The following is a 26,580-nucleotide window of genomic DNA, read 5'->3' as shown; positions in this document are numbered from 1 at the left end:
CCCTGACAAGCGATCTTTCTCCAGGCCACTCCACAGGGCCGTGTTAAAATTTTAACTTTTAATATGGGACTAAATCACTAACATTTAACTATAAGAGTTTTCTCTAGCAATACTCATCATTAACATCTGGGTCAAGGTAGACTTCTCGAAGCTAACCCTCTTTGGATACCGATTCCAATCTCCAGTGGAAATACTGTGGCCAGCCTCACGTAGGTCGGCAATCATCCGCTCGTGGTCCTCAGCGGAACCTGATTGGGGCAGATGCTTGTCAGTCACACAGAGGGTCCTCAAAGCCTTGGTCTAAAAGAGACGCAGTGTTTTGACATCATCGCGGAGCGACAGAGGCGATGGAGGGAGGGGTGGGTTGTGAGCGCACTTTGGTGCTGGCTGGGGCAGCCTCAGAAAGTGTCATGGCTGCAGCCGCTGAGCTTAGTCGCCCGACGATCGGTGACAGGAGCCTGGAGCAGAGCTGCAGCCCCAGCCTCTCCCGAGAGATAGTCTGCGAAGTCTTTCGCTCCTTGCATAACCTGGCTGGACAAGTGAGTGATGTTCTGTGGAGTAGGGGTCTGGGAACCGGCCTGCCCCTCCCCCCATTTTCCCTTGCGCGGAGGCAGGGGCCACCGGAGGCCTGCAGGGTGTGGGACCCGGCTGGAGTAGCAGAGGCCGGGGGAGGAGCGTGGGCCGGGTGCCCTGTGGGCTGAATGAGGATGGCCGCGCGGGATAGATCATGACCGGTGACAGGCTAGATTTGCAGCTCTTCTCACCAAGAGTGAATGAGGCGAGTGTAAGTGAAAACGCGGCTCGGTAAGAAACTGGCTTGGAGAGAATGGATACGGAAGAGCTTCTCTGATGGTTTGGGAGGCGCCTGGAGCCTCAGGATCGTTTTTCCTCCAGTTCATTCATTGTAGAAATTGATAGGTTCGTAGGGCCTGAGATTTCTGGACTAGCGCTCTCTCTGCCTCTTTAGGGTGATTTGCTCTTAGGAGTCACTTGCTTTTGTTTACTTTTTTCCTTCTGGCCGTAGCTTGCATCTCTTCCCCTTTAAAACGAGGAGGAAGAGAAAAAGAATTAACTTAAACTGTTTGTAGCATAAAGTTGGCTGAGTTACCTTTGGTCAATACAGCTTGCATCACAATTTGTTTAACTCGTAATTCAACTATTTATTAGTTTAACTGTCTGGTAAATAGCTTTTGTAGAAATGTCATAATAAATGGAGCTTAAATAAAGGTACTCCTTGCACTGAAAGCACTGTTTACTGATGTAAATGCAAAGCAAATTTTAAATGAGAAACAGCTTGAAAATACGTTTATCTGCTTTCAAAAAGAAATGTTTTTAAAAAAATCTTGGACTTAGGCGTTTGCGTTGAACATAACGGTAACTTCCTTTATGAAAATAGAGTGTTTGTGAAAATTATTTTTAAAAGCCTTGGGTAGATGGTGAATCAGTCTTTTAAAAGGTTATTTCAGTATTTAAAAAAATTTCAATGTTTGTCCTGACTTACAGAGAGCATTGGTCTTAGTTAAACATTCATTTTGGAGTAATGGGATGATTATTAATAGAGTCAGCTAAAAGTTATAACTTTTAAACTCATTAGTTTGTCAAGGACTTAGAACTTTTATTTATGTATTTTTTAAGATTTAGGGTAATTATTTCAGTCTGAAGACTCAAGACCTGTAAATGGTTTAAAAGTTGGAGAACTTTCTATGGCATGGACATTGGAACTTCTTTTTTTAATCCTAATATCAAGATGAAAAAAGTTTATACGCACCTATAGTTTACAAAAGTACCCCCCCACCACTGATGAGATACTTTTTAAAAATGTTAATTTAAACCTATCTTTTGAAATAGTTTGCATACTGAATTTTTAAAACTCATTTAAAAATTTTAAACATTCTGACATTCTGTAGGTAAAAATAGTGATGTGGTTAAAATTTACTTATGTCACCTGTCAAAAATATTTAGAGAGTAAATATTTGGTTAGTTTTCATGACAGAGTAAAGGGGCCATAAATAAGACTAAATAAGATTGTCAAAAAATAAGATTGTCTCATCAATTAAATGCTAGCCAGTTTGGTGATACTCTTTATATTTTGAGATGTACTGTTAAAGATACTGAAAGCCAGAGTACTATACTTATAAAATTATTCCTGGTGGAAATAACTATTTCCCTTTGAAACAAGATTAAGGAATTTAAAAAAATCTATGTTGTAAAATGCCTAGTTCCTTCTATATAGTATCATTGTGTTATTAGCTCTCCTCAATAGGAAACATAGAATCAGATGTTAAAATTTTTCTAGCCCAGATTTTGAATTTATTGACTACTGATTTTGCCTCTGGTTGCTGCGTTTTACCAAGCTGAAGAAATATTTATTGTTAACTTGGATTTTTATATTAGTGTAATAAAGTTTTTACTGAAATGTATATTTTAAATAGTTCATATCAATGACAGACTAATACCTTTTTGACTGAATGGTTTACAAGTTCTATAGGTAAAAATGCACAGAATTCATATATTACTAATAGGGAATTTGTTGAATAATAGTTGGATGTATTGGGGATAGTTTTAAAGTTAATTTGTGGCATTGTTATGTGGTTTCTTCAAAGACCAAGTATCTTGCACTTGAAAGCTTATGTAATTCTGCTAAATTGAAATGAGAATATAATCCAGACATTCAATTTAATTTCTATAAGTTATTTTCTAGAAAATGTGATGCTTTGCTTTGGTTGAGGGTTTGCCTGCATTATCCCCAAACTGTATTTGTAAGTTTGTTATAATCAATTATAGATTCCTTTAGAACTGTAAAAGTATAGTGATGGGTTACTTCCATGCATAAGCTGTTGAAACCTTTATAAGCACTAAAAAATAAAAATTAAGATTAATATAATTTTCTTAATATAAAACCTTAGTTAAAATAACAAACTAATTTTTACCAGTGCATCCTACACAAAACTTCTTTACACTTGTCTAATATGGACTTTAAATATTTCTGGTCAAAGGGTGGTAAATTTCTGTCATACAGCGTTCATACGTATAGTGCCTTTTGGGGAAATATGGATCTGTTTGGTACAGTGATTCATTTTTTTTGTTTTATTATAATCACAGTTCATAAGATCTTAACTAATAGAACACTTGTCCTTATTTTGTAGAAAACATGACTAATTTTAAATAAATGATTTCTGAAAAAATAAGAGTTAACTTGATCCTGTGATGCAGGATATATGCCATAACACACGTGTCCCTAAAAATGTTTACAGTGATTCACTCTTATTCACTTGAAATGCTAAAAATGGAGGCTTTCCCTCTAAAATGTTGACTCATCTTGGTATTAATTTTATATTCAGGTTTGTGGTAGTTTTCTATATATAACTTTATCGTAATAGGCCATACATAGCCAATTTAGGAGAAATTTTCATAGGATGAACTCTTATATTTTACTAGAAAATACTGTTTAGCAATGAGTCTGACCTTTCCATACAGTCTTTGGCTGTTTATTTCACTATTGTGGAAAAACATTTGTTTCTAAATTTCAGATTTCCGCAGCTAAATAATGGTTTAATTTTTATTTGAGGTAAACATATGCTGCCATGTATCTGCAGACTTTATAATGTATATGAATATGAATGTATGAGTTGCTTTTTAAATTTAAAAAATTGGTTAAAATTGAAAACAATGAAAATGTGATTCCGAAGACATCAGAGGAATGATATATTTGTTATGTATTTGTGTGCATATTTAACAAAAACAAATGCAGAAATTATGAAATCAGAACTTTCATAAATGTACCTCCCCCTGTATTTAATGTTCTTAGCTAGAAGCAGTAGGATTTTGAATAGGGCAAGCATTTGTTGGCCCCTATCCAAAAGTTTTTAGATACTGAATTATTAAAAAAAAAAAAGCCTCATCTTTTCATCTTTCCTGGATAGTTTTACCTGTGAGATGGTCCCATTACACAGACCCAAGAAAAGAATTAGAGATGTCATCTGCTTTTTTCTGAGAACTGGACCTTTCTTGCCTTTTTGGAGTGGTAACTAGGTAGAGCACTTTTATGTATCATTAAAAACTTGAGAACTTTGAGCTAAATGGCATGTTATTCTATAGAAATCTTATTTTTGTGACAATCCCATATGTACAGCTTAATCATGTAATTTTTGTGATATTGCTGGTTTGCCCCTTTAAAGCTTAACCTCAGAGATGATGTGGTGAAAATTACAATCGATTGGAACAAGCTCCAGAGCCTCTCGGCATTCCAGCCCGCTTTTCTCTTTAGTGCACTTGAGCAACACGTTTTATATTTACAGGTAAATTTCTTGTTAAAAATGTTAACTCGATATTGAGACTAGAAATTAATTGTAGCTAAATTGTACACTGGAGTATTTGTAGGTTCTGTCTTAACACCTTATTAATACTGTTATTAATAAAAGGTTACTTCAGCCAGATTGGATCCAAATCTTTAATTTACATAGTGATCAGGACAGTTACAGGAATATAGCCGAATGGGCTGCTGTGGGTGTGACAACTGAATGAATGCAGTTCTATTCGATTCCAGACTTGCACTGAAAATTCAATACAGTTGCATCTATGGTGGGTTATAATTAAGCAATAAGACACGGCAGGTGTGTGTCATGCTATGATAATGATTCCATGCCTTGGGTGAGTTTGGAGGCTCATGGAGTGCTTTCAGTGGTTCAAGAAGTGGCATTATCCCAGCATGACACATCCTGGAGTGTCTATTGCAATTAAACAGTTTCAGCATAGTTTTTAAAAAGAAAGTAATTTCTGTGACATTAATGTCTCATATTAGTAAGTAGCCAGTCACTATTTTATGATCTTAAGAGTTTAAAATAATTCATTCTTTATATTAAAACTCAACACTGAATTGTTAATCTATAATAGTATTGCTATATTTTAAAAAATATTTCAGTTCAATAACCAGAGAGTATTATGACCTTATTAGTTTCCAGCTGAACATATTTGCAGTTATAATTGATAGACGTTTACAGTTTATCTCTAATCAAAGTATAAAATATGAAGTGTCATAAAGGTTTGGATTGGTCAGTTTAGTGCCATTAAGATATTATAAGGATTCAGAAGAATTTTTGGTATAGCAGACAAAGGAAGCAAAATTGTAGGTATGAAAAAATAATTGGAACTTTGACAAGTGTTGGTATGTTTTGATTAGTAGAGTAGACAATTTTCAGCCCTCTATTCAATGACTTTATGGGAAATTTTAACTGTTTCATGTTAAAAGTAATAGTTAACCATAGTTTTGAAGGGTGGAAGCAGTGAGCTATAGGACTCGGTTGAGGCCTAATTTTGTGTGAGTGTGTTGAGGGGATGGTAGTATAATTTACATGATAGAGTTGTATTCCCCACTAGTATTGTAGGCATCTACCTCTTTCAGCTATGGCTCTTGGTAATGTTTTTTTTTTTTTTTTTAATTTAAATTCATGACCCAAGAAGATATCTTGTCATATCAGGAAAAGCCTGAGTGTTCACTCAGCATAACACCTATATATTTCATGTCTATGCTCTCTCATTCACTTTGGCCAACTGCAGTTTCAAGTGGAGAATCTCCAGTGATACAGCGCTAATGCAGGGCTTTGCTGAGTGAGAGCACTGGCTCTTGTGTTAAGGAGGAAAAATACTAAGCCTTAGTGTTCTGAGGAGGCATTTGAATGACATGTTAATTAAGTGGCATTGGTGCCAGAGGCTGAGGCTTTGATTTGGCACAAAATAAAAGATGAGTGACAGAATGATTCCCTCAAAGAAAATTTTAAATTTCCTCAGGTTTTCTTTCTCTTCTTTCCTTTTTTCTTTAAATAGATTTATAGCAAATGATATTGGTCACAATAATAGAGAACAGCAAAAACATGTGATCAGATCTATGTATGATGCCAACCTTTTATATTTAGTTAATTGATACTGAATATTGCTTTTACTTAGCTGAAATTTATATAAATATGGTAAATGTGATTAATTTTGATCAGTTTGAACCTCAGCAGATGGAATTGTGTTCTTCTCAGCCTTTTTTAGCAAAACTTCAGCCTCTGATTAAAGAGGAGAATACAACTGTTGTTGAAGAAATAGGAAAAACAGAAACAGGGAACAAGAATGAAGTAAATGCCAACTTTCCCACTGGAGACCTGGAAGAGGAAGAAAAGCACAAAGACTGTGATTTAGGAGATGTGAAAAAGACACAGATCCATTTTGATCCAGAAGTAGTTCAGATAAAGGCTGGAAAAGCAGAAGTAAGAAGTTGGGTTCTGGGGGGCCAAGGGAGTATTTTTTAAAATTTTCCTATGTTTGAATTAAGATGCATATACTTATCGTTTGCAGATTGACAGACGAATATCTGCATTTATTGAAAGAAAGCAAGCTGAAATCAATGAAAACAACGTCAGGGAATTTTGCAATGTTATTGACTGTAATCAAGGTAACTACCTAGAAGAAGTTAATTTTTTTTACGATTTTAATGATTTTTTTTTTAATGGATAACATTAAGAACACAGTTTAATTATTTCACAGGTTTATTTGGAAACTAAGACAGCAGAATTTTCTTCTGTTTAATAATAGAGTGTATTGCAAAATGGTTTTCATTTTGGTTGTACAGAAATCAGATGCTAACTTAAAAAGGCAAATGTTTACCGCAGGTGAAGAGATTGTTTTAAAGTTCCTTTAGGAAATGAAGATAACGTATGGATGACCGGGTTGCTCAGTCACACTAGTAAGAAGGAGCTGAGCTATATAAATGTTAAGTCTAAAGGTACTTATGAAATTATATTAATACATGAAGTTAAACTTAGTAAAGTTAATACTCCTCAAGAGGGAGCAGTTTTCTCACTACTCTTTAGCTGTTTGAAAGGTTTTATGTCATGATAAAACCAATTTGTCATCAAGACTGTGGTATCTTATGCTTCTTTCGTTTCTTTCAAACTGTGCGTACATTTGCTGTTTTTCATCAGAATCTCCTTTCCTCTTCACATGATGCTATAGTGTCTTTACAGATCTGCAGGTATGCTGCAGAATACAAAATTGCAAAGCACTGGCATAGATCATATTCAGGCATCATAGTAATAATCAGAACAAGTAGTTCTTAGAAAAAATTATGGAGAAGCGTTCCTAATTGGGATGAGGCATTTTCTTGTTGCCTCTAATATCTCTTGACTAATTATTATGAATACTGAATTGTCAGATGAACCTAGAATTGGCTCACACCACACTGGTGCACTGATTCTCTTCATAATGAAGTGATAGCAGGCTCAAGGTGGGTCCTAAATTCAGCCTTTCCTATTATTAACGTTATACACGCGTATCTCTAGATTTGGTGTATTTTACTGTTAGCTTTTCAGAACAGGTGCAGCAGTGGCAAAATCTCAGGTACGACAATCAAGCTGCAAGCAACCCATGAGAAAGGGTTTGTTGAGGGAGCAAGCACATGTGTCACTAATGTTACTCCTCTGTTCTCCCTGCTAACTCTATTATTATAAGCCACCAGGGGATAGAAATTGACAAGAATTGAAATGCTCAGCAGGATTCCTTGGCCCATTCAATCCCTTACTGGCTTCCAAACAGTGCTGGGAAGAATTGCTGTGGAGAGTGACTAGCACTCATACATTCAATGTCTTCACACCGTGCTGAATTTCTCTCTAATGGTTCAGTTAATCTGTGTATTTGGAATATAGCTCTGGAATGGATGATAGCTTCTTTTTTTAACCCTTAGCCCCATGAAATGGTAGAAAGAGAATGGAGAGGTGATGGCCCTTTAAACATATTTTGAGGTTTCAAAAAGAAAAAGAAAATGACTCTGTTTGGTATCTATATATAAAAGATGAGCAAGTTTGGAATTTTATTCCCACAGTTTGTGTCAGCAGCACTATCTCAAGGAAACTTAGACTGAAAAAATTCAGGTGTATTGTAATGTGTTCCTTTCAGGACCTCTCAGTTGACCAACATACATACATTAGGTTTTTTTAAAAGTCAGATTCCCTAGGGAAAAGAACTTTCTTTCAGTATCTTTTACCATCCATTTTTATTATAAAATAATCAAGGGGAATTTTTTAGGAAATTTACTGCAGTACATGGTTTTACTTAACATCATTTTAAAGATTATTTTATGTTTATATATTAATATCATTCCAACTTTTCCCCTAATTTATTTGTTGATATCTAACTTGAAAGAAATTATACTTTTCCTCTTAGAAAAAATTTGCAACCAATTTTCACATGGTATCCTTCTTAAAATTATGTTTTCTGAAAGAGGTAGTCAGGAAAGATATAGATAGCTTTTGTGTTTAGGGATTTTAAAAAAATGAGCGTCAAAAATCTAGGCAAGTGTAAAAGTATGTGTTGTAGGTCTTTTTTGTGTGGTATTCTGAAATACAAATGTATTAAATGCATAATCTTTTATATTTGATGTTCCCTAATTAGATGAGCAGTCAGTGTCACAAATGCTGTATTTTTTATATTTGAGTAAAAATACTGAGCTTTGCTTATTTCTATGTTGAAATTGAATAATATCTCTTTAGATTAGACATTTTTAACTTTCTATAATATATAAATTATTTTCTCCAAAGACACAGATGGTCTTTAGGAATGTTGTTATTTGTTAAAAATTAAATTATGCCACTGAATGTTGAGGACTTTTCTGTATATAAATCAGACATTAGATACGATTAGATGTTCTCTGATTATGACTATGAATAATATATGCATTATTGAAGGGTTATCAAAATGTACATTTGAAGTTAAGAATATACTTAAACTTATCTAAATTCTTCTTAGAAAATAGTTGTGCAAGAACTGATGCGATTTTTACTCCTTACCCTGGGTTTAAAAGTCATGTAAAAGGTAAGTATCCACCACATAATATTTTCATCATTGACAGAAGCTTATTCTTAATTATAAGCAAAATGGAATAGAAATTACTTTCCTATCTAAATTTTATTTATTTATTAAAAAAAAATCTTGCCTTTCTTCCTACTTGTGTTTGTGATATGAAAAGAGTGTATAGTGCTATTTGGGAGAGAGAATTTATGAGTTTTGAAATGTAAATGTAATAGACTCAAAGCTTTTGAACTTAGTTTCTAGAGTTGTGAATACATATGGACCACAGACTAGATCTGAAGGAATTCAAGGGTCGGGTCATAACCCTAACAGCATGCTCCGAGACTGTGGTAATCAGGCTGTAGAGGAACGGCTACAGAATATCGAGGCTCACTTGCGACTGCAGACGGGTAAGCAGAGTGCTTGGCAGTGCCCACAGTGTACCTTTGCAGGTGGTTAAAGAAATCCCAATTCATTTAGTCACCTAATTTTCACTGAGGGCTTATCATGTACAAAACATTGTTCTGATTGGTAGAAAAATGAAGAAAGCATAGTCCCTGCTCCTAAGGACTTTACAGTTCATGTGGTTGGGTTCCTCTTCCTCCCCTTACACTTCTGTCAATTTCATAATTTAACCCTGGCCATCTCTCTCATTCTTATCACACACTGTGCTAGGTACAAAGTATTAAAAGGTGTGATCCTCGTCCTTTAAGATTTTCCAGTGAAGACAAGCATATAAATAAAGATATGCCATTGGGGAAGTGACTAACGTTTATTAAGTGCCAGTCACTCTGAAAGTGTTATACATATATCAATTCACTTAATATTTAACTACCTTGTGAGGTGTTGGTGCTGTTACCCTTGTCAGATAAAGAAACTGAAGTTCTGGGAACTCAAGCAGCATGCCCAATGTAGTAAGTGGAAACTAGAAATCAAACATAGAACTTAACGGCTAGAAAGCCTCAGTATCCTTCCCCATTTAGTCATCAGATCCTGTCAATTCTATCTTATAAATATCATTATGCACAGAGGCACAAAATATGGTTCAGGGAATTTCTAAATCCAGTCTAGCTGATGTATTTGTGGATGGAGGTAGAAGATAATAAGAGAATGAGTAAACCATTGAGGATAATAAGAGATACGCATTAAAATTAATTCTCCCAGAACTAATTTAAACTACAACTGTACAATAGGATTGACTGGTTTATTAAATCTAATGGTATCCAGTAGCTAATTTGGAGAAGTACCTGTTGAATGCCTACTATACGCAAAGCACTGTTTTAGACAGGAGGGATACTGAGATGATGTAATCGCAGTTCCTGGCTTCGAGGACTTCATAATCTATGGAAGAAAGATTAATAGTGACGGGGGATGTTAAAGGAAGGTTATGGTGGGGCTCAAGGAGCCTCTTTGTGAAGAGATTCAGGCAGTGCTTTGTTGATCCAGTGAAGCTTGAACTGGTTCTTGAAAGGTACAGAGGTGCAGCAGAGGACATTGTAGGGAAAGGGAGCAGCAGGAGCAAAGTCCGATGAGTAAGTTATTCATTTTCCTTTATTCAAGAGCGGGAAAAACCAAGCTCCTAAAAATGAGAAGTTTTCAGAAAAAAACATATGTCTAGAGTTTTTGTATTTAACAAGTTGATACTTTGGATGTGAATATTAATTGCATAATGACTATCTAATGTATTTATTCATCAGTACATATTGAGTGCCTGTGCAGTCTGTGAACTGCTGCCTCCTAGGTTTGTGCAGTACACAGGCTGCACAGCCATACCCGATGAACAAAACAAAAAATTTTGCCTTCTTAGAGCTTATATTATTAGAGTGGAGAAACAGGCAATATATAAGCAAAATATATAGAATGTCAGTGGGTTTAGAGAAAAATAAGGGAGGGAGTGTTGGGTAGGGGGAAGTGGTAGCTCTGGTATTTTTTAAAGAGCGGTCACAGAAGGCCTTACTGATACGGTAACTTTTGAGCCAAGACCTGAAGTTGGCAAGAGCTAGCCTTGTGAATACAGAGGTAGAGAGAACCGCAAGTGCTGAAGCTGTAAGAGTACTTGGCCTAGTTGAATAGCAGAAAAAAGAGATCAAATAGCTGAAATGGTATGTGGGGACAATGTCCAAATTGTATAGGACCTTGTAGACGACTGTAAAAGTTTTGGTTTTTAATGTGAGTGAGGTATGAAGGTGTTGGAAGGTTTTGAGCAGAGAACTAACACTATCTGAATTACATTTTTAAAGGATCATTGGCAGCTGTGTTGTGAACAGACTTTAGGCATGCAAGGCAGAATCAACTAGACCAATTTGGAGGTTATGATAATCCAGAGAGAGGTGGTACTTTTGACCAGAATGTTTGCATTGGAGGGTGCTGAGGAATGGAAGAACTTGGGATGTAATCATAGCCTTGAAATCTCAGTAACCTTAATTTTACCAATCCCCTCCCTAGAAAGTTAGTTAAGAATTATGGTAAAGCTCCTTTTTATAAAAAGTTCTTCTCAGTTAAAGGAGAAAACATGGCATGTAAGGAGAGGTTTAAATTGAAGAAAATATGACATATTGCAACCACTGAATTGTCACTTGTCACTATGCATTTTTCTCCTCCTAAGTAAGTATCAGAGTCTGTCAGAGATACAAGTTGTTTTGTGTGGGAACTATGAACTATCTTACCAAATGAACTTAACATAAAACAACATGCCTAGCAACATAGGAAGCTTAAATGGGGCTTGGGGAGAACCGTGGTACAATAATATATCTCCATAGTGTATAATATGAAAATGTTTGCTAAAGATTTCATTCTGTTTTACTCCTGTTAATTTATTTTCTGAAGTTTAAATAGTTCCCATTCTTTTGCATAAGTATCTTTGCATGGTATTTTAAGGATAAAACTGTAAGAAGAATTATCCAATAATATCTCAGTTTCTTCTAATGTATTTAGGTGGTCCAGTGCCAAGAGACATTTATCAGAGAATTAAAAAACTTGAGGACAAAATCCTTGAATTGGAAGGCATCTCTCCTGAATATTTTCAATCTGTAGTAAGTATAAGTGTCTTTAAGAAAAAAATATGTTATTTTAGGATTCTTTTATCATATAACAATTCACTCATAGATCTGCTGTGTGCAAAAAACTGTTTTAATAGTTCAGTGATGAATGAACATAGTTCTGAGTAAAGAGTTATCTAGTTCTTTAAAGATTGAGATTTTTAATGTTATATTATGGACATAATTTTTTTGAAGAGTTACGTCATGGCACATTACCTAAATTCTCAAATTTAAGCCATTTTTTGTGGCATAATAAATCAGCCTGAATAGCCCTATTGCTCTGAACTTGCTGTCTTGTAAAACAGAGGCTTCCTCTGGGGCCTTGTTCTCCATTATCCCTCTGCCTCTTTAATCTCTGTCTCTGTAGACTTTCTGAAAGACTAGTCTTCATTTTTCTCCTTTTCCAAGAACACTAAAAAACAATCTGTGCTGAAAGTATCTTTGTCATATTAGCATGTTTCAGACAACTGACCCTGGGCTCACTGTGTTATTTTCCTCCATCTTCTCGGGTGATTACACATAACACCTGCCTTTTTTGGGGCTTTGTGTGTATGTGTTTTGAAGCAATGCCATATTTGAAAGAACTAAAGTAAAAGTGAACTAAATTTTTAAATTTACTAAATTTTTAATGAAATTTACTAAAACTCCTATTTCTGAAATATTATGTAAAGTAACTCAATTAGCATGGTGAAACTCAATAAGTCACTGGTGAAAACAGGATTATTTTAGGAATAACAGTGATCTTTCCAAAGTTTCAAGTTGCTATTAGAGTAAGGTACAAAAAAGGAATATTTCCAGATGAAGAAGGTAAGTCAAATAACCAAAGTGAGCAGTGAATCTTAAAGCTCAATCATTTTAGAGAGTTTTAGTGATTTACTTCCCTCCAATATAAAATGAGGCTGATTAAAGTACTGAGGGCTGAAGCAAGGATTAGATGAGATAATACCAGTCAGGCACCTAGCATGCTGTGTAGCGCAAGGTAAAACCTCAGTAAACATGAGCATTTATTTAATTTCAGAAACCATTTAGAGGTAGCTGTATAAACATGGGTAAGTTGTACAACTCCTCTGGCCTTCTCCTCTAATTTGAGATTTGTTGGTGGTTCTACATAATTGCAAAGGCCTTTCCATCTTGAAGATTTTCCTTTGCCTCTTCCTAGGAAACTTCATAGAGATTGTATGCCTTTTCCTACAGTAACACACCATAAGTTTTTCCCATTCAAGCTGCCTTCACTAAGAAATCCTTAGGCAGGTTATTTTTTCTAGTTCATTTTCCTATCTTGTTAATATAATTCTTGTTAACAATAGAACTCATCTTAAAAGAGAGTATTATAGAATTACATACCTTCAGTGGATCTTGGCCCTTCAATCTTTCTTTTTTCTCTCTGATTCAGATTTTAAAAGCTTAACGTATCTCTGTTACTAAATTTAATTAACAAAAGAACAACCCCTTCAAATCATAATCTTATTTTGAGGGATTCTTTATACATAGGGTAGAATGTTTAGTTAAAGAGGTAGAAATAGATTATAGAAGACCTTAAAAGAAACTTAAGCTTTACATGCTGTGAAAATTTTTGAGCAGGGAAATGACTTGTGCAAATGGTAGAAGGTTCATCTGATATAAGATGAATGTTCTATAGGATATATGAAAAGGGAGAGACTAAAGAAGAAGAGAGTATTATACCAGCTTAAATGTGAAATGCGATCCTGAAACAAGGACGTGAGAGCAAGAATAGAAAAGGTTAGTGCCATTGACAGTAGGAAAGAAAAGTTGGCGAAGATTGAAAATTGATTGTATAGCAAGAATGAGTCCAGTCTTTGGTTAGAAAAATAATACTATCATTGGTAGAAATAAAATCTGGAGGAGGAGATATTTTGGGAGGAAATGTGGACTTATAGTCAGCAGGATATGCAGTTAGAAGTATCAGGTCAACTTTTGAAGATGTAGGTAGGACTTAACACTTGATATAATTGGGAGAAACAATATAGACGTGATAGATAGAATGGGTAAGAACATTGAGACTGCCAGAGGCCCGAGGCCTGAAACTAACTTCAGAGGCAGGGAGTGTTATAAATGTAAACAGGATTGGCCTGTATGTGTGGGGTTGTCACACTTGTAATAAAATTAGTGCTTAAAAAACTGTTTTTCCAAATATGTTAAACAACAGATATTTGATTAGAGGGATCATTTCTAGATTAGTATTTGAAATGACATATCCAAGTTAATAGCTACAAGCGCAAAACACTGAAATGTTTAAACAAACTGGTTTTGTCCTTAAAACCTCTGAATATGTATGGTACAGACTCAAAGGCAAAGATTTCATACCCACCCTTCCATAACAGAGGAATGTCCCAGCTATAGGAGCTGCATTCCTTTCTCAGAATGGAACCAGCCCTAGACCTGTCGTTGTGTAAGAGGAGATTAATACACACCCTGCAGATGACATAGCACATTATTCACACTCTCACTTTTCTCTTGCTGAGAGCACTCATAATGGCAATTGCATAATTTTTCATGTCTTTTCTGTAGACTCTTGAAGAAGCTTCCAAAGGTAGAAAGTAAAGGAAAATTGAACCCATTAAATTTCCTAAGGATTGAACTTTTGTTAGCAATCAGATTTCTGAAAAGTTTTTAAATGAAATGTATCTAAATCCAGATTCACATGTAGGTAAATTCTGAACACAGATAGAGATTATCATGGGTAACCGTGCAGCACAGCATATGAAAAGGGAAACAGAAAAATGATATAAATTATATTTGGTTCCTAAAAAAAACTAGCTTATGTAAAGTTCTTTTCATTTATGAAACAGACATAAAACTCCAAAAAAGTTGATGTGTATAAAGCAGGAATTACAACAAAGATTAGTATATGTTCAAACTTTAAATGTGGTAGTTCTAAAGATCTTTACCCTTCACATTCAACATGGAAAAATTTGAATGTAGTAATGTTTTAAAATTTTTGAGTGTATTGCTTAACAGACAATTTAAAAGATACAATCTTTATGAGTATTTCCAGATAATTACTTAATGATTTTTAAATTATGACCCTGGAAAACAGTAAGTATAACATTCTTCACGAGTATATTTCCATAGCACTTTGTTCATTTGATAGCATTTATTACTTACATGTTTATGTGTCTGTTTTTCGCACTAAATTTTTAGCCCCTGAAGGGCAGGAACTGTCTTGTTCATCTTTGAACACAGAATGTAGCAGGCATTACATAAATGTGCAAATGAATGGATAGGACTTGGCCAATAGTTAGCTATTGGATTTTTAAAGGTATGTTGACTTTGTTTGAAAGCACTGATTAGATGGAATCGTAACTCTAGTCGGTAATAGTTAAGTCCTGGTTCTAAAGGGAAGCCTGGGGAGAAGGGAGCACTGAGTTAATTAAGTTTTTGAGAAAGAGAAACCTTGAATGGGTTTCTGTCTGGTGGCATTGTGAAAGCATGCGTTAGAGTTTGGAGTCAAAGTTCAGAAACATATCACTGCCTACGCCAGGGAGAAATGAAGGTCTGAAACGGCAGTGGGGCTAGAAGGGACAAAACATTTAAGGCACTCCCCCTGTTACCCATGACAATCGGTTACCCTTTACAACTGATTACCACTAAGTTTCCTCAGAGCATGGGTTTCTTTTAAGTCATTGAACCACTGATGGCCTAATTCTGATACTTCTCACTTTGGTTTCATGATACATTAATCTGATTGCTCAATGACAGGGAAACTGGCCGTATTTTACAGGTTAAGCTGTTGGGAAAACAAGGGGAAGTGTGTTTTCATCGCTGTGTCAAAAGCCACCTCTTGGGAAGGTTTGAGACTGAGTGGGCACCAAATTAAACATTGAGCCCTTACCTGCCCACAGGCCGCACAACAGTATCCTGCTCAGTTTGGCAAAGGAAGAAGCATGTTTATATAGACACTTCCATATTTAATTATTCCAACACTTACCGATTTCCCACTTACTAGAAACTACTGATAAGAGGCATACCTCAGTATTCTTTGAAAACAGCTCTAAATCTTCATGGTTGCAGATGTTCACGAGAAAATTTTACTGCCTGTGTTGACAGTTTCTTTGTTAGATGTACTAATGTACTAATATAATTTGGCATTCAAGGCCTTGTAGGTCAAACAAAGTCAAACAATCATTTATTAGATCAGGGTTTAAAAACACGCACAGCAGTATGTTGGTGGAAAATGTTATTAGCTTCAAGTAATAGAAATTTATGACTTAAACAGTATGGAAATACTCTCATAACACAAGGAAGTTCAACAGTAATGCAGTCTTCATGGTAAATTGATTTATTGGGCTAAATCATGACTGTCAAGGAATTGAGCTCTTTGCCCTCTCAGCTCTGCTTGGTGCTAACTTTTTCCCCAGGCAGATGTTAAGATAGCTACCGTGTTTTCTGGTGTCCTGTCCAGATGACAACAGCTTCTGGAAGAACTGCCTCCTAGATGGCTTTCTCTTAGAAGTGAGGAAGTTTTTTCCAGAAGCTCTTCCCTAATTCCCAGCTGACCTCTCCTTAATTGCTGGCCAGAACTGGGCCCTTGCCTGTTGTGGTCACTGATGACCAGTGGGGTGGAATCGTTAGTCCCCTGAGTCACATAGACAGTGCCCATTATAGTCAAGGGTGTGTATGACTGTTTTCACCGCGCTGCCTGGTATTCCACATTCTGTTTCTCTCTGACTATTGCTTCGCCTATTCAGTATCCTGGGATAGGAATGCTCTAAGAAAGGAAACTTGGTAGAAGATCCACAGAGCTCCTCTTAGCACAATCACTAAGCCTCAGTACAAGGTGGAAATTAACGGCTATAGTTGTTTACAGCCAGGGATAAGCATGTTGTTCTGACATTACCACTTATACTTTTAACACCATCTTTGGAGGGTAACTTCCAAACTAGAAAAAAGCAGGTGTCAGTTACAGATAGTGCTCAGTGAGTTTGTGGGCTTTATTTCTGCCAGGGTTCTCCTTATTTTTGTTCACTCATCTATAAAGAAAAATTATTTAGATTTTCTAAGTATTGGTTACTTTTTTTTTACTTTTAATCTAGAACTTTTCTGGAAAAAGAAGAAAAGTTCAACCACCTCAAGTAAGTTACTATATTTTTATTTTGGTTTCTGAAATAGTTTGATTTTATACCTTTCTTATTAATAAAAGTTTCTACTATGGTTGCTTTTAGGTCATATCCTGGTATTTAGGACTAGAAAAAAAAGGGCAACATAAATTAATGTGTTATTTTAAGGGCATGGAATGACTCAGAAGGGTCAGAAACTATTAAAATCTATCCAGATGTTAACTGTAGAAGAAAGTATCAATTATAAAATGCTGAAAAATAATAAATGCTCAATTTAAATTTCATCTGCTTTCCTTCTGCAGATACTGCTAATTAGCATCTAAGTCAGAACAGGTGTCTGGCAAAGTTAACTTGAGTCCACCTGTGTTCACAGTACTACTGTATTAATTGAATCTTAAAAATTTTATGTTTATCCAGTATTATCATTTCAACATTTAATAAATTATTTTTTACAGGTTATACTCCACTTAGCTATAAAATATTGGTTATATTCCATGTGCTGTGCGGCATATCAGTGTAGCTTATTTCATACATAGAAGCCTGTATCTGTTAGGCTCCTACTCATATCTTGCACCTTCCCTCTCCCCACTGGTAGTTCGTTCTTTTTATCTGTAAGTCTGTTTCTTTTTCGTTATATTCACTAGTTTTATATTCTTAGATTCCACATATAAGTGTTATCATACAGCAGTTGTCTTTTTCTGTCTGACTTACTCCACTTAGCATATTACCTCCGGGTCCATCTATATTGTTGCAAATGGCAAAATTTCATTCCTTTATTGTGGCTTATTTTTGTATTTGTCCCAGATCTAGTGCAAAGGTATGGAGGAGGCCAGAGCATGGTGAGTGTAGGAACTGAGGTGGCTGCTCTGCTGTCCAGGATTTGGACTTTCTCTGTGGCTCTTCTGTTAGTGCCCAAAGCTCAACTCTAAGCTGCAGTGTGGAGTGGACATGCTGGGAGACAAGCACTGTGTTCCTGAGTGCTCTGACAGTGGCCACCTCCTTCCCACCCCAGTCATACTCTTGGCACCCTTTTCTGTTTCTGCATAGCTGAACAGTCTTTTCCCAGTGTTTGTTTGGCCCAGATCTCGCAGGCTGTGGTATGGAGTGAAGAAGGCTGGCGGTGTTCACCCCTTTAGATTGAGAGATCTAGCAAGGCAGCATCTGCCAGTGCGAGGCTCTCTGCACCATGATTATTGGGAATCCAGCACAAGCGCTCTTCCCCATAGAGTCTAGGCCTCACCAGCCCTTCTGTCTGTCGCACTGGATTTCCCAACAGGTGTGGGGGGCTTATCGCCCCTGTGCAGGACCCCAGGACTGGAATTCCCAGATTATGGCTTAGCCTGCTTGCTCCCTCCCCAGTGCCAGTGTTCCTCCCTTGGAAATCTTCTCTTTACATATCTATCCCAGGGGCACAAGTCTTGACCTGATGTTTGGTTTTTCTGTATTAGCTGGTTTCGTAGAGATCTTTCTTGCAGCTTTGGTTGTATAATTCTGCCATTTCCAGTTAATTTTCTGTGATAGTTGTTCCACATGTATATTTTGATTGTTTGCGGAGGTGAGCTCCACATCTTTTGCAATCTTGATCCCCTTCTATTTTTAATTGTAAAACTTTGAAATTTGAGTGTCCACTTTTTTTTTTTAAGATTAACTGCAATCAACTACCTTGGCTATCAAAAGAGAATTCCCAGTTACTTTAACCAATTAAACTAAAACTTTTCTTTTTTACTATTGACTATGAGAATAGGCAGTTGAAAAAATGTTTTTATGACCCTTTCAAAGTATAAAAGGTCCAAGATAGCTTAGTCATTAGAAAATTAAGAAATTAAGAAAAGTAAGAAATACTTAAGCCTTGTTGTTTTATGCCTTTAAATTTATAGCATAGTCAACATATATGGTTCAATTTAAAAATTATTCTCATGAGAAAAGTTATTTACCATGCTTTTGGATATTTTATGTATTTATAGTACATTTAGCATGTTACCTTCATTAAAAGTCTTACTCAGCAATTTGTATTATTGTTTACAGCAGAACTATTCACTGGCTGAACTTGATGAGAAAATTAGTGCCCTCAAACAAGCTCTGCTCAGAAAATCAAGAGAAACAGAATCCATGGGGACACGTCACCTTCCATGAGAAACTCCTCTCCTTCTCATTGTCATTTTTTAAGATATGTGTGTAACTTACATATCTATTTAATTAATTGCAGTGTTTTTATTAATAGTAGACTTACCTCTGAAATCAAGGTACATTTTCACGTGAGTCCACTTTGCAGCAAGCAGTCTTTAAATATTCCAGTATACTTTAAGATAGTTAATGCGTTGAAAGTAGCATTGTTGGAATTTATTCCCTTCTGTTTTAAAGGAGGTATTTTGAAAATTGAAAACCTTAATTAGAAAGTACATCTTTGTGTGTATGTGTGTTTATCACAGAAAGGAAGATTTATTTTGAATAGTGATGTTTAAGACGACTTTATATTTTTAACATTGATGTTAACCAGTTTTAGTTTAAAACAGTACTTTGTACATAATAGGCATTCAATAAAAGTTTGAAATGAATTTTAAGTGCATATATTCTTTTCCAAGTGTCAATTTAATCTAAATAAATAGATCATGCCTTTTAGGGGCTTCCCAGGTGGTGGTGCTGCTGCTGCTAAGTCGCTTCAGTCGTGTCTGACTCTGTGCGACCCCACAGACGGCAGCCCACCAGGCTCCCCCGTCCCTGGGCTTCTCCAGGCAAGAATACTGGAGTGGGTTGCCATTTCTTTCTCCAATGCACGAAAGTGAAAAGTCAAAGTGAAATTGCTCAGTCGTGTCCGACTCTCAGTGACCTCATGGACTGCAGCCTACTAGGCTCCTCCGTCCATGGGATTTTCCAGGCAAGAGTACTGCAGTGGGGTGCCATTGCCTTCTCCCAGGTGGTGCAGTGGTAAAGAATCCGCCTGTCAATGCAGGAGGCTCAAGAGAGGTGGGTTCCATCGCTGGGTCGGGAAGATCCCCTGGAGAAGGAAATGGCAACCCACTCCACTATTCTTGCCTAGAAAATTCCATGGGCAGAAGAGTCTGGCAGGCCACAGTTCATGGGGTCTCAGAGAGTCAGACATGACTGAGCACAGCACACACACATACCTTTTATTCTCTTATTGATTATGTGACCTTAAACAAGTTACTTAACCTCTCACTGGGCCTTAATTTCCTTATCTGTAAAATGTTAGGATAATATATCCTACATTTGTAATGAACAATAGTTGAGATATGCATGTACAGCTTTTGAGCCTGACTGACATAAAGGAAGTGCTTAGTAAATGTTATTACTGTTGACTAAAACTAAGTCTTTGGAAAGTAGTTAAGATATTACAACTTACATAGTCCCTTTTCCTTGAGCACCTCCCCTCTTTGGACTGCCCCAGTTTTATATTAGGCAGTACATATATTTTCATAGTTGGAAATTAAACATTTAAATGCCCACATGAAAGTGAAAGTGAAGTCGCTCAGTTGTGTCCGACTCTTTACGACCCCATGGGGTGTAGCCTACCAGGCTCCTCCGTCCGTGGGATTCTCCAGGCAAGAGTACTGGAGTGGGTTGCCGTTTCCTTCTCCAGGAGATCTTCCCAACCCAGGGATCGAACCCGGTTCTCCTGCATTGCGGGCAGATGCTTTACCATCTGAGCCACCAGGAAGACTCCACATACCTATGATCAATTAATCACTGACACAGGAGGCAAGAATATACAGTGGAGAAAAGCCAGTCTCTTCAAGTGAAACTGGAACATTTCCTCATAGAGTATACAAAAATAAAAATGGTTAAAAGGCCTAAATATAAGACATGAAACTCTGAGAACATAGGTGAAACAGTCTTTAACATAAGTTGTAGCAATATTTTCTTGGCTCAGTCTCCCAATACAAGAGAAATAAAAGAAGAAACAAACAGATGGTACCTAGTTAAACTACAGGTTTTTGCAAAGCAAAGAAAACCATCAACAAAAAGACAACATATGGAGTGGGAGAAGACATTTGCAAAAGGATGTGACTGATAGGTTAATATTCAAAATATCTAGACTGCTCATAGAACTCTTATAAAAATATCCAATCAAAAAATGGGCAAGCAACTTGAACAGACATTTTTCTGAAGAAGGCAGATAGTCAACAGGTGCATGAACTCAACATTGTTATTTCCTAGGTAATTATTAGCAAAATGCAAATCAGAACCACAATGGGATAACTCTGCTGTCGGAATGGCTGTCATTAAAAAGAACAAATACTGGAGAGGCTGTGGAGAAAAGAGAACCTTCATACACTGTTGTTTGGAATGTAAATTGGTGTGGTACTGCGGAGGTTCCTTAAAAAAACTAAAAATAGAACTATCATATGATCCTATAACTCCTCTCCTGGGTATATTTCCAGAGAAAACACACCAAAGAAGATACATGCACCCTAGTGTTTACAGCAGCATTATATACAATAGCCAAGAAACGGAAGCAACCTAAGTGCCCATCAACAGTGCTGAAGATGATGTGTATATATACAGTGGAATATTACTTAGCCCTAAGAAAATGGAGTAACTGTCATTTGCAGCAACATGAGTAGACCTAGAGGATATTACGCTTAGTGAAGTGAAACACAGAAAGACAAATAATATCACTTACGTGAAATCTAAAAAAAATATAAATGAATATATACAAAACAGACTCATGGACCTAGAAAACAAACCTGCAGTTATCAAAGGTGAGAGGGATGTGAGAAGGGACAATTTAAGGATGTGGGATTAATAACAGATGGGAACTACTATGTGTAAAACAGAAGCAGTAAGGATAAGAGCCCTGTACAGCATGGGAAACTAGACCAATTATCTTGTAATAACCTATAATGAAATATAATTTGCAGATGATCACTATTCTGTACACCCAGAACACAATGTTGTAAATCCTCTATACTTCAGTTTAAAAAAAAGTTTTAAAGCAGCTATAATCAAGGAGCAGATATTTCGCTCAAGAATCGTTTGGTTGTAAGAATCAGAAATCTGCCTAAAAATGCTTGTAAAGCAAAATTATTAAAAAGGATCAGAAATATGGAATTTATTGCAGGAAGTATAGCTCGACATTGTGGCATCCAGAAAGTCACCAGCGGATTCATTCATCTCTTTCGCTGGGTCTCTATCTGCCTCTGGCTCTGTCTAGTTCTGTCTGTCTCTGCCCTCCTTCTCTCTGCTCTCCCTCTCTGTCTCTTGCCCTCTGTCTTCCTCCTCCTCATTCCTTTTCTCTTACTCATAATCCGCTATGCATCTGTTTTATTCTCTCTGTATACTGGTTCCCCTGAAGGCCTCTTCATTTCTGCTTCCTCACACCAGTGATCTGTTAGCCCTGTCCCCATGACCTTTGAACCTCCATGGTGCATGTTCTGAACCCAGCTCTACAGAACCTCACAATTCCATGGACCACCACTTGCTTACCTGTCTCTGTGTTTCTTACCTTTAAATCCTTTAGAGGCTGAACGTCAGTGGGATCAGGGGTCTCATTCAGTTGTGGCCAGGTTGGTGGGGCAGGACCTTTTCATAGGAATATGCCGTGTACACATGATCTTGAACCACCATTTGTGGAAGCCTTGAAAATGGAGTCATCTGGGTAAAAAAAAAAAAAAAAAAAAAAAGGGACTTTGAAACTATTCCCAAGAATGGCACGTGGATGAGCTGTTTCCACTAAGGTCTATAATCTTGCTTAATGTGATCCAGTATTACAGGAACAGCGACAAATGCCTGCCCTTCAGTCTCCATCTGGTGTTCATAATCACCATTCTGTCAGAATGACCACCTCTGGGTTTATTGGCACGTTTCACTACCATTACATCAGTAATACAATAGGAGAAGCCTCAACAAAAAGGATCAGTTGAAAAAGGAGGGTGATTTAAGAGGTGGGGAAGAAACTTAGAAAATAGGATCATGAACTGATCATGGGTCTGCCCCTAAAATAAATACCCCAAATCTGTTTCTTGGCTCTTAGCAAAGTAAGTTCCTAACTCACATCTGCCAGTCCTAGGATCTGGCCATTAGAAGGATTTCCTTTTTCAATTGCCCTTCAGACCTGCTCTTCAGAAGGACATTAGAGAGTCCTTCTCTCTCCAGCAAGTACTGTCTGGTGCCAGCATGCTTTTCTACTTGAGCTGGAGCCTCCAGAAGAGGCCAGGATGCACCACGTTGGTATGGGTTGGTATAACTGCTTAAGACCACAGTTCTGGTGGTAACTGCCCGGTGTGTTAGTGGGCTTTCAATCACTGGTCTGTCTTGAGTGTGTCACTGACTGAAAGGTGATCCCAGGAATTTCTGAGGGGAATAGACGGTAGAGTAAGCTTGCACCCTTGATCACCAGGCCACCTGATGACCATTCCTTCAGGATTTTTCTTATTTACTCTCCTTAGACCCCATTATTCTTAATGGCTCTGTTAAGAGAATAAAGGAAGAAAAGTGACCTGCAAGAGGACGATAGGGCAGGAAGCACTTCTTCCCTAGTCTACCCTTAAAACCCCCTCCACAGGTACATTCCAGTCTAGGGACATGTTTCGCTAGAGATTGGGAATTGGGGGCCGTGGGGGTGATAGGCAAACTCATCCTGTGGAAAAAGGCTAAGCTTCCTCAACCAGTCTAGCTATTGCTAGCTATCATCCTTTCAACTGCCAGGCTCTCGAACCCTGACTTTTTCCAAATTGATGAATAATATATGGATCTTGTCTTTAATAATCTAAGCAGAAAAGAATATGAAATATAGATACATAATTACCTGCTTTTTTTTCCAATATACTTTTAGCCAAACAACCTGGTACTGAGAACTCCTTGCCACTGACTTTTACGTCCATAGGGAATGAACACATTCCCACATCTCAACATCCGAGGACTTATATCTGAGGCTTTGGCTTTTGTGACGTGGCTTGGGCTCAAGAGATTTGGGGCAGTTGTTTAGGTATCTCGCCACCTCTCAGCTCTAGGCCACCCGATTTCTATGGGACTGGGGAATCTCTGCACCCGTGCCTTTACCCCAGCCCTCTGCCTCCACTCCACAGACAGTTCCACACTTTTCACTCAGAGCCTAATACAATCCTATTCCTGGCACTGATTTCTGTTTTAGGGATTTTGTTGTTTCCAAGAAACAGAAAACCAATTCTGACTTAAGTAAAAGGGTGTTGTTATAAAGAATGTGAATAATTCAAATTGCAGGAAGTTCACCCAGGATTGGTCACCCTCTGTCCCTCACAGGGGCCTGTTATCTGGATTCTGCATACCAGCTTTGCTTCGTTTAAAGTTTGGCTTCAAAGATGTCTTTGCAATCTGGTTTTCTCCAAGACTTTGAGCTCCATGGTGCTGTTAGCTTTGACCCAGCCCTTTGGTTCCAGTGTCCTGAGTTTGTTTCTTATGATTCAAAAGCTGGAGAAAAAAGGAATTCACATTCTCAAGTTGGTCAGCTATCCACCCTGGACGAATTTTCTTTGGTTTGAGTATTAGGATCTCCAAGAACAAACACACTTGCCAAGCCTTATGGAAAGAAAACATTGACTCAGAACTCGGCCCCTGTGTTCTCTGCCACATTATAAAGTTTTTGGTTAAGAGATACTTCTTATCCTGTAACTTTAACTGAAAACATTTTATGATTGTTAACCCTAGAGATACTACTTGGGGTCACTAGACAAAACTGTAGCTTTTTGGTTTCTTTTGAGCATCTATTTGTAAGGATTGATGTTTCATGACTTTTAGCTTTTCTTAATTTTTCTCCCAGGGATAAAGAGAAAATTTATTTTTTATAAATAGGATACAATCCATTATATCTTCCAGTCCCCATGAAAATCCACTGGACCCTTTTATTACTCTAAGATACATTATGGGATCTCAGTGATTTAATTTTACTCAATTTTTCTTACATCGTTTGAAATATTTTACTTTTTCATTATCTCAGGAATTATTATTACTAATCAATTATTCCCATGTAACTACTTTACAATAAATGATGATCACTATTACATCATCCTCAGTTTCCATATTGCATTTCCCCTAATATTAACATCATCTTTTAATAAGATATAAAATTCTAGAAAGATACCATCTTTTGAGTTTTTTTTTTTTTAAGGCCCTCAATGAATCCAGTTGAGAGTTTAGATGAGATTGGGCACGTTTAGGGTGGTATGGCCTAGACCACAGTTGAGAGTTAAGAATATTTTATTTTGACTATAATGACAAATATGAATAGGAGAAAATCAACAGAGGAATCTTCATAGTTATTAAGAGAATCAGAGGTGGATGCAAAGAGACAGAGGGTTATCCAAATCCTAATGATGTTGATGAAAGTGATCACTGAGGCAAAACCTCAGACTATGAGCCTTCAGGTGCATATTCTAAATAAGTTTTCTCAAACTCAAGAATAGATGAGTGAATCAGATATTTCTAAGAGCAACAAGGAAATATGGTGTTCTCATCCACTTACTCAATAGAAAGGGCTTCATTATGCAATAATTTAAGACAAGGACTTGGAGCATCTAATTTTGCTAAGTGGATAGTTTAGGAGTATTTGTCCACTGTTTTTGATGTTTACCCACCAAAATTTACTTGCTATAGTTCCCAGGTGAAAAACGCTAAATACAGACACAGACTTCATTTTCTTGGGCTCCAAAATCAGTGGACGGTGACTGCAGCCATGAAATTAAAAAACGCTTGCTCCTTGGAAAAAAAGCTGTGACAAACCCAGACAGATTATTAATCCTGCATATTAAAAAGCAAAGACATCACTTTGCTGATAAAGGTCCGTATAGTTAAAGCTATGGTGTTTCCAGTAGTCATGTACGGATGTGAGAGTTGGCATTAAAAAAAAGCTGAGCGCCGAAGAATTAATGCTTTCGAATTGTTGTGCTGGAGAAGACTGTTGAGAGTCCCTTAGACAACAAGGAGATCAAACCAGTCAATCCCAAAGGAAAATCAACCCTGAATATTCATTGGAAGGACTGGTGCTGAATCCAAACCTCCAATACTTTGGCCACCTGATGCAAAGAGCTGACTCATTAGAAAAGATTCTGATGCTGGGAAACATTGAGGGCAGGAGAAGAAGGGGGCGACGGAAAACAGAGGATGAGATGGTTGGATGGCATCATCAGCTCCATGGACATGAGTCTGAGCAAACTCCTGGAGATAGCGAAGGACAGGGAAGCCTGGCATGCTGCAGTCCATGGGGTTGCAAAGAACTGGACGTGACTAAGTGACTGGAGAACAACACAAACAAACGTGACTAAAAATAAATAAATGATGGAGACATGAAAAATTATTGGACTTGGATTCTAATTATTCATACCTATAAATCTAAAAATTAAATTTTTTTCCAATAATTGCCATCCTTCTTCAAAAAATTATGTCAAAATTTTTTAGTGTATTACATTTTGGTGGTGCACATGCAAGAAGAATCAGAGTAACAAGAAGCCAGCATCTAATTGAAATGTATTTGAAATCTGGAGTCACTGTTTACAAGATGGGTATTTTCCAGATTCATGCATGCCAGGTAATGACCAGTTAGTTACCTTCAACTGACACTGTCCATTTTAAGGGTCTATAACTTCAAAGCCAAAAAAAAAAAAATTGTGTTTACTATGCTTAAATTTTCAAAGTTCTAATTAGGCCAT

The 26,580-nt window shown here is 36.9% G+C and overlaps 1 protein-coding gene across 4 annotated transcripts; it reads left to right on the top strand.

Annotated features, from left to right (window-relative positions):
- MBIP (MAP3K12 binding inhibitory protein 1) lies at positions 330-19,507 on the top strand. 4 transcript variants are annotated; one of them, XM_018066389.1, is made up of 9 exons: positions 331-539; positions 4,179-4,298; positions 6,024-6,248; positions 6,337-6,433; positions 8,782-8,847; positions 9,081-9,233; positions 11,758-11,855; positions 16,916-16,954; positions 18,968-19,507. In XM_018066389.1, the coding sequence occupies exons 1-9, from the start codon at positions 348-350 to the stop codon at positions 19,070-19,072; spliced, it is 1,095 nt and encodes a 364-aa protein (XP_017921878.1). In that variant the 5' UTR covers positions 331-347; the 3' UTR covers positions 19,073-19,507. The 4 variants fall into 4 exon arrangements, with proteins under 4 accessions (XP_017921880.1, XP_017921878.1, XP_017921879.1 ...); XM_018066388.1 differs by having other exon boundaries at positions 332-539; positions 18,965-19,507; XM_018066391.1 differs by lacking the exon at positions 11,758-11,855 and having other exon boundaries at positions 330-539; positions 18,965-19,090.

This window comes from Capra hircus, chromosome 21 (assembly GCF_001704415.2).
Source record: "Capra hircus breed San Clemente chromosome 21, ASM170441v1, whole genome shotgun sequence".
Lineage (NCBI taxonomy): Eukaryota > Metazoa > Chordata > Mammalia > Artiodactyla > Bovidae > Capra > Capra hircus.
Note: the sequence above shows the minus strand (reverse complement) of the source record. Positions and strands in the feature narration are given on the sequence as shown.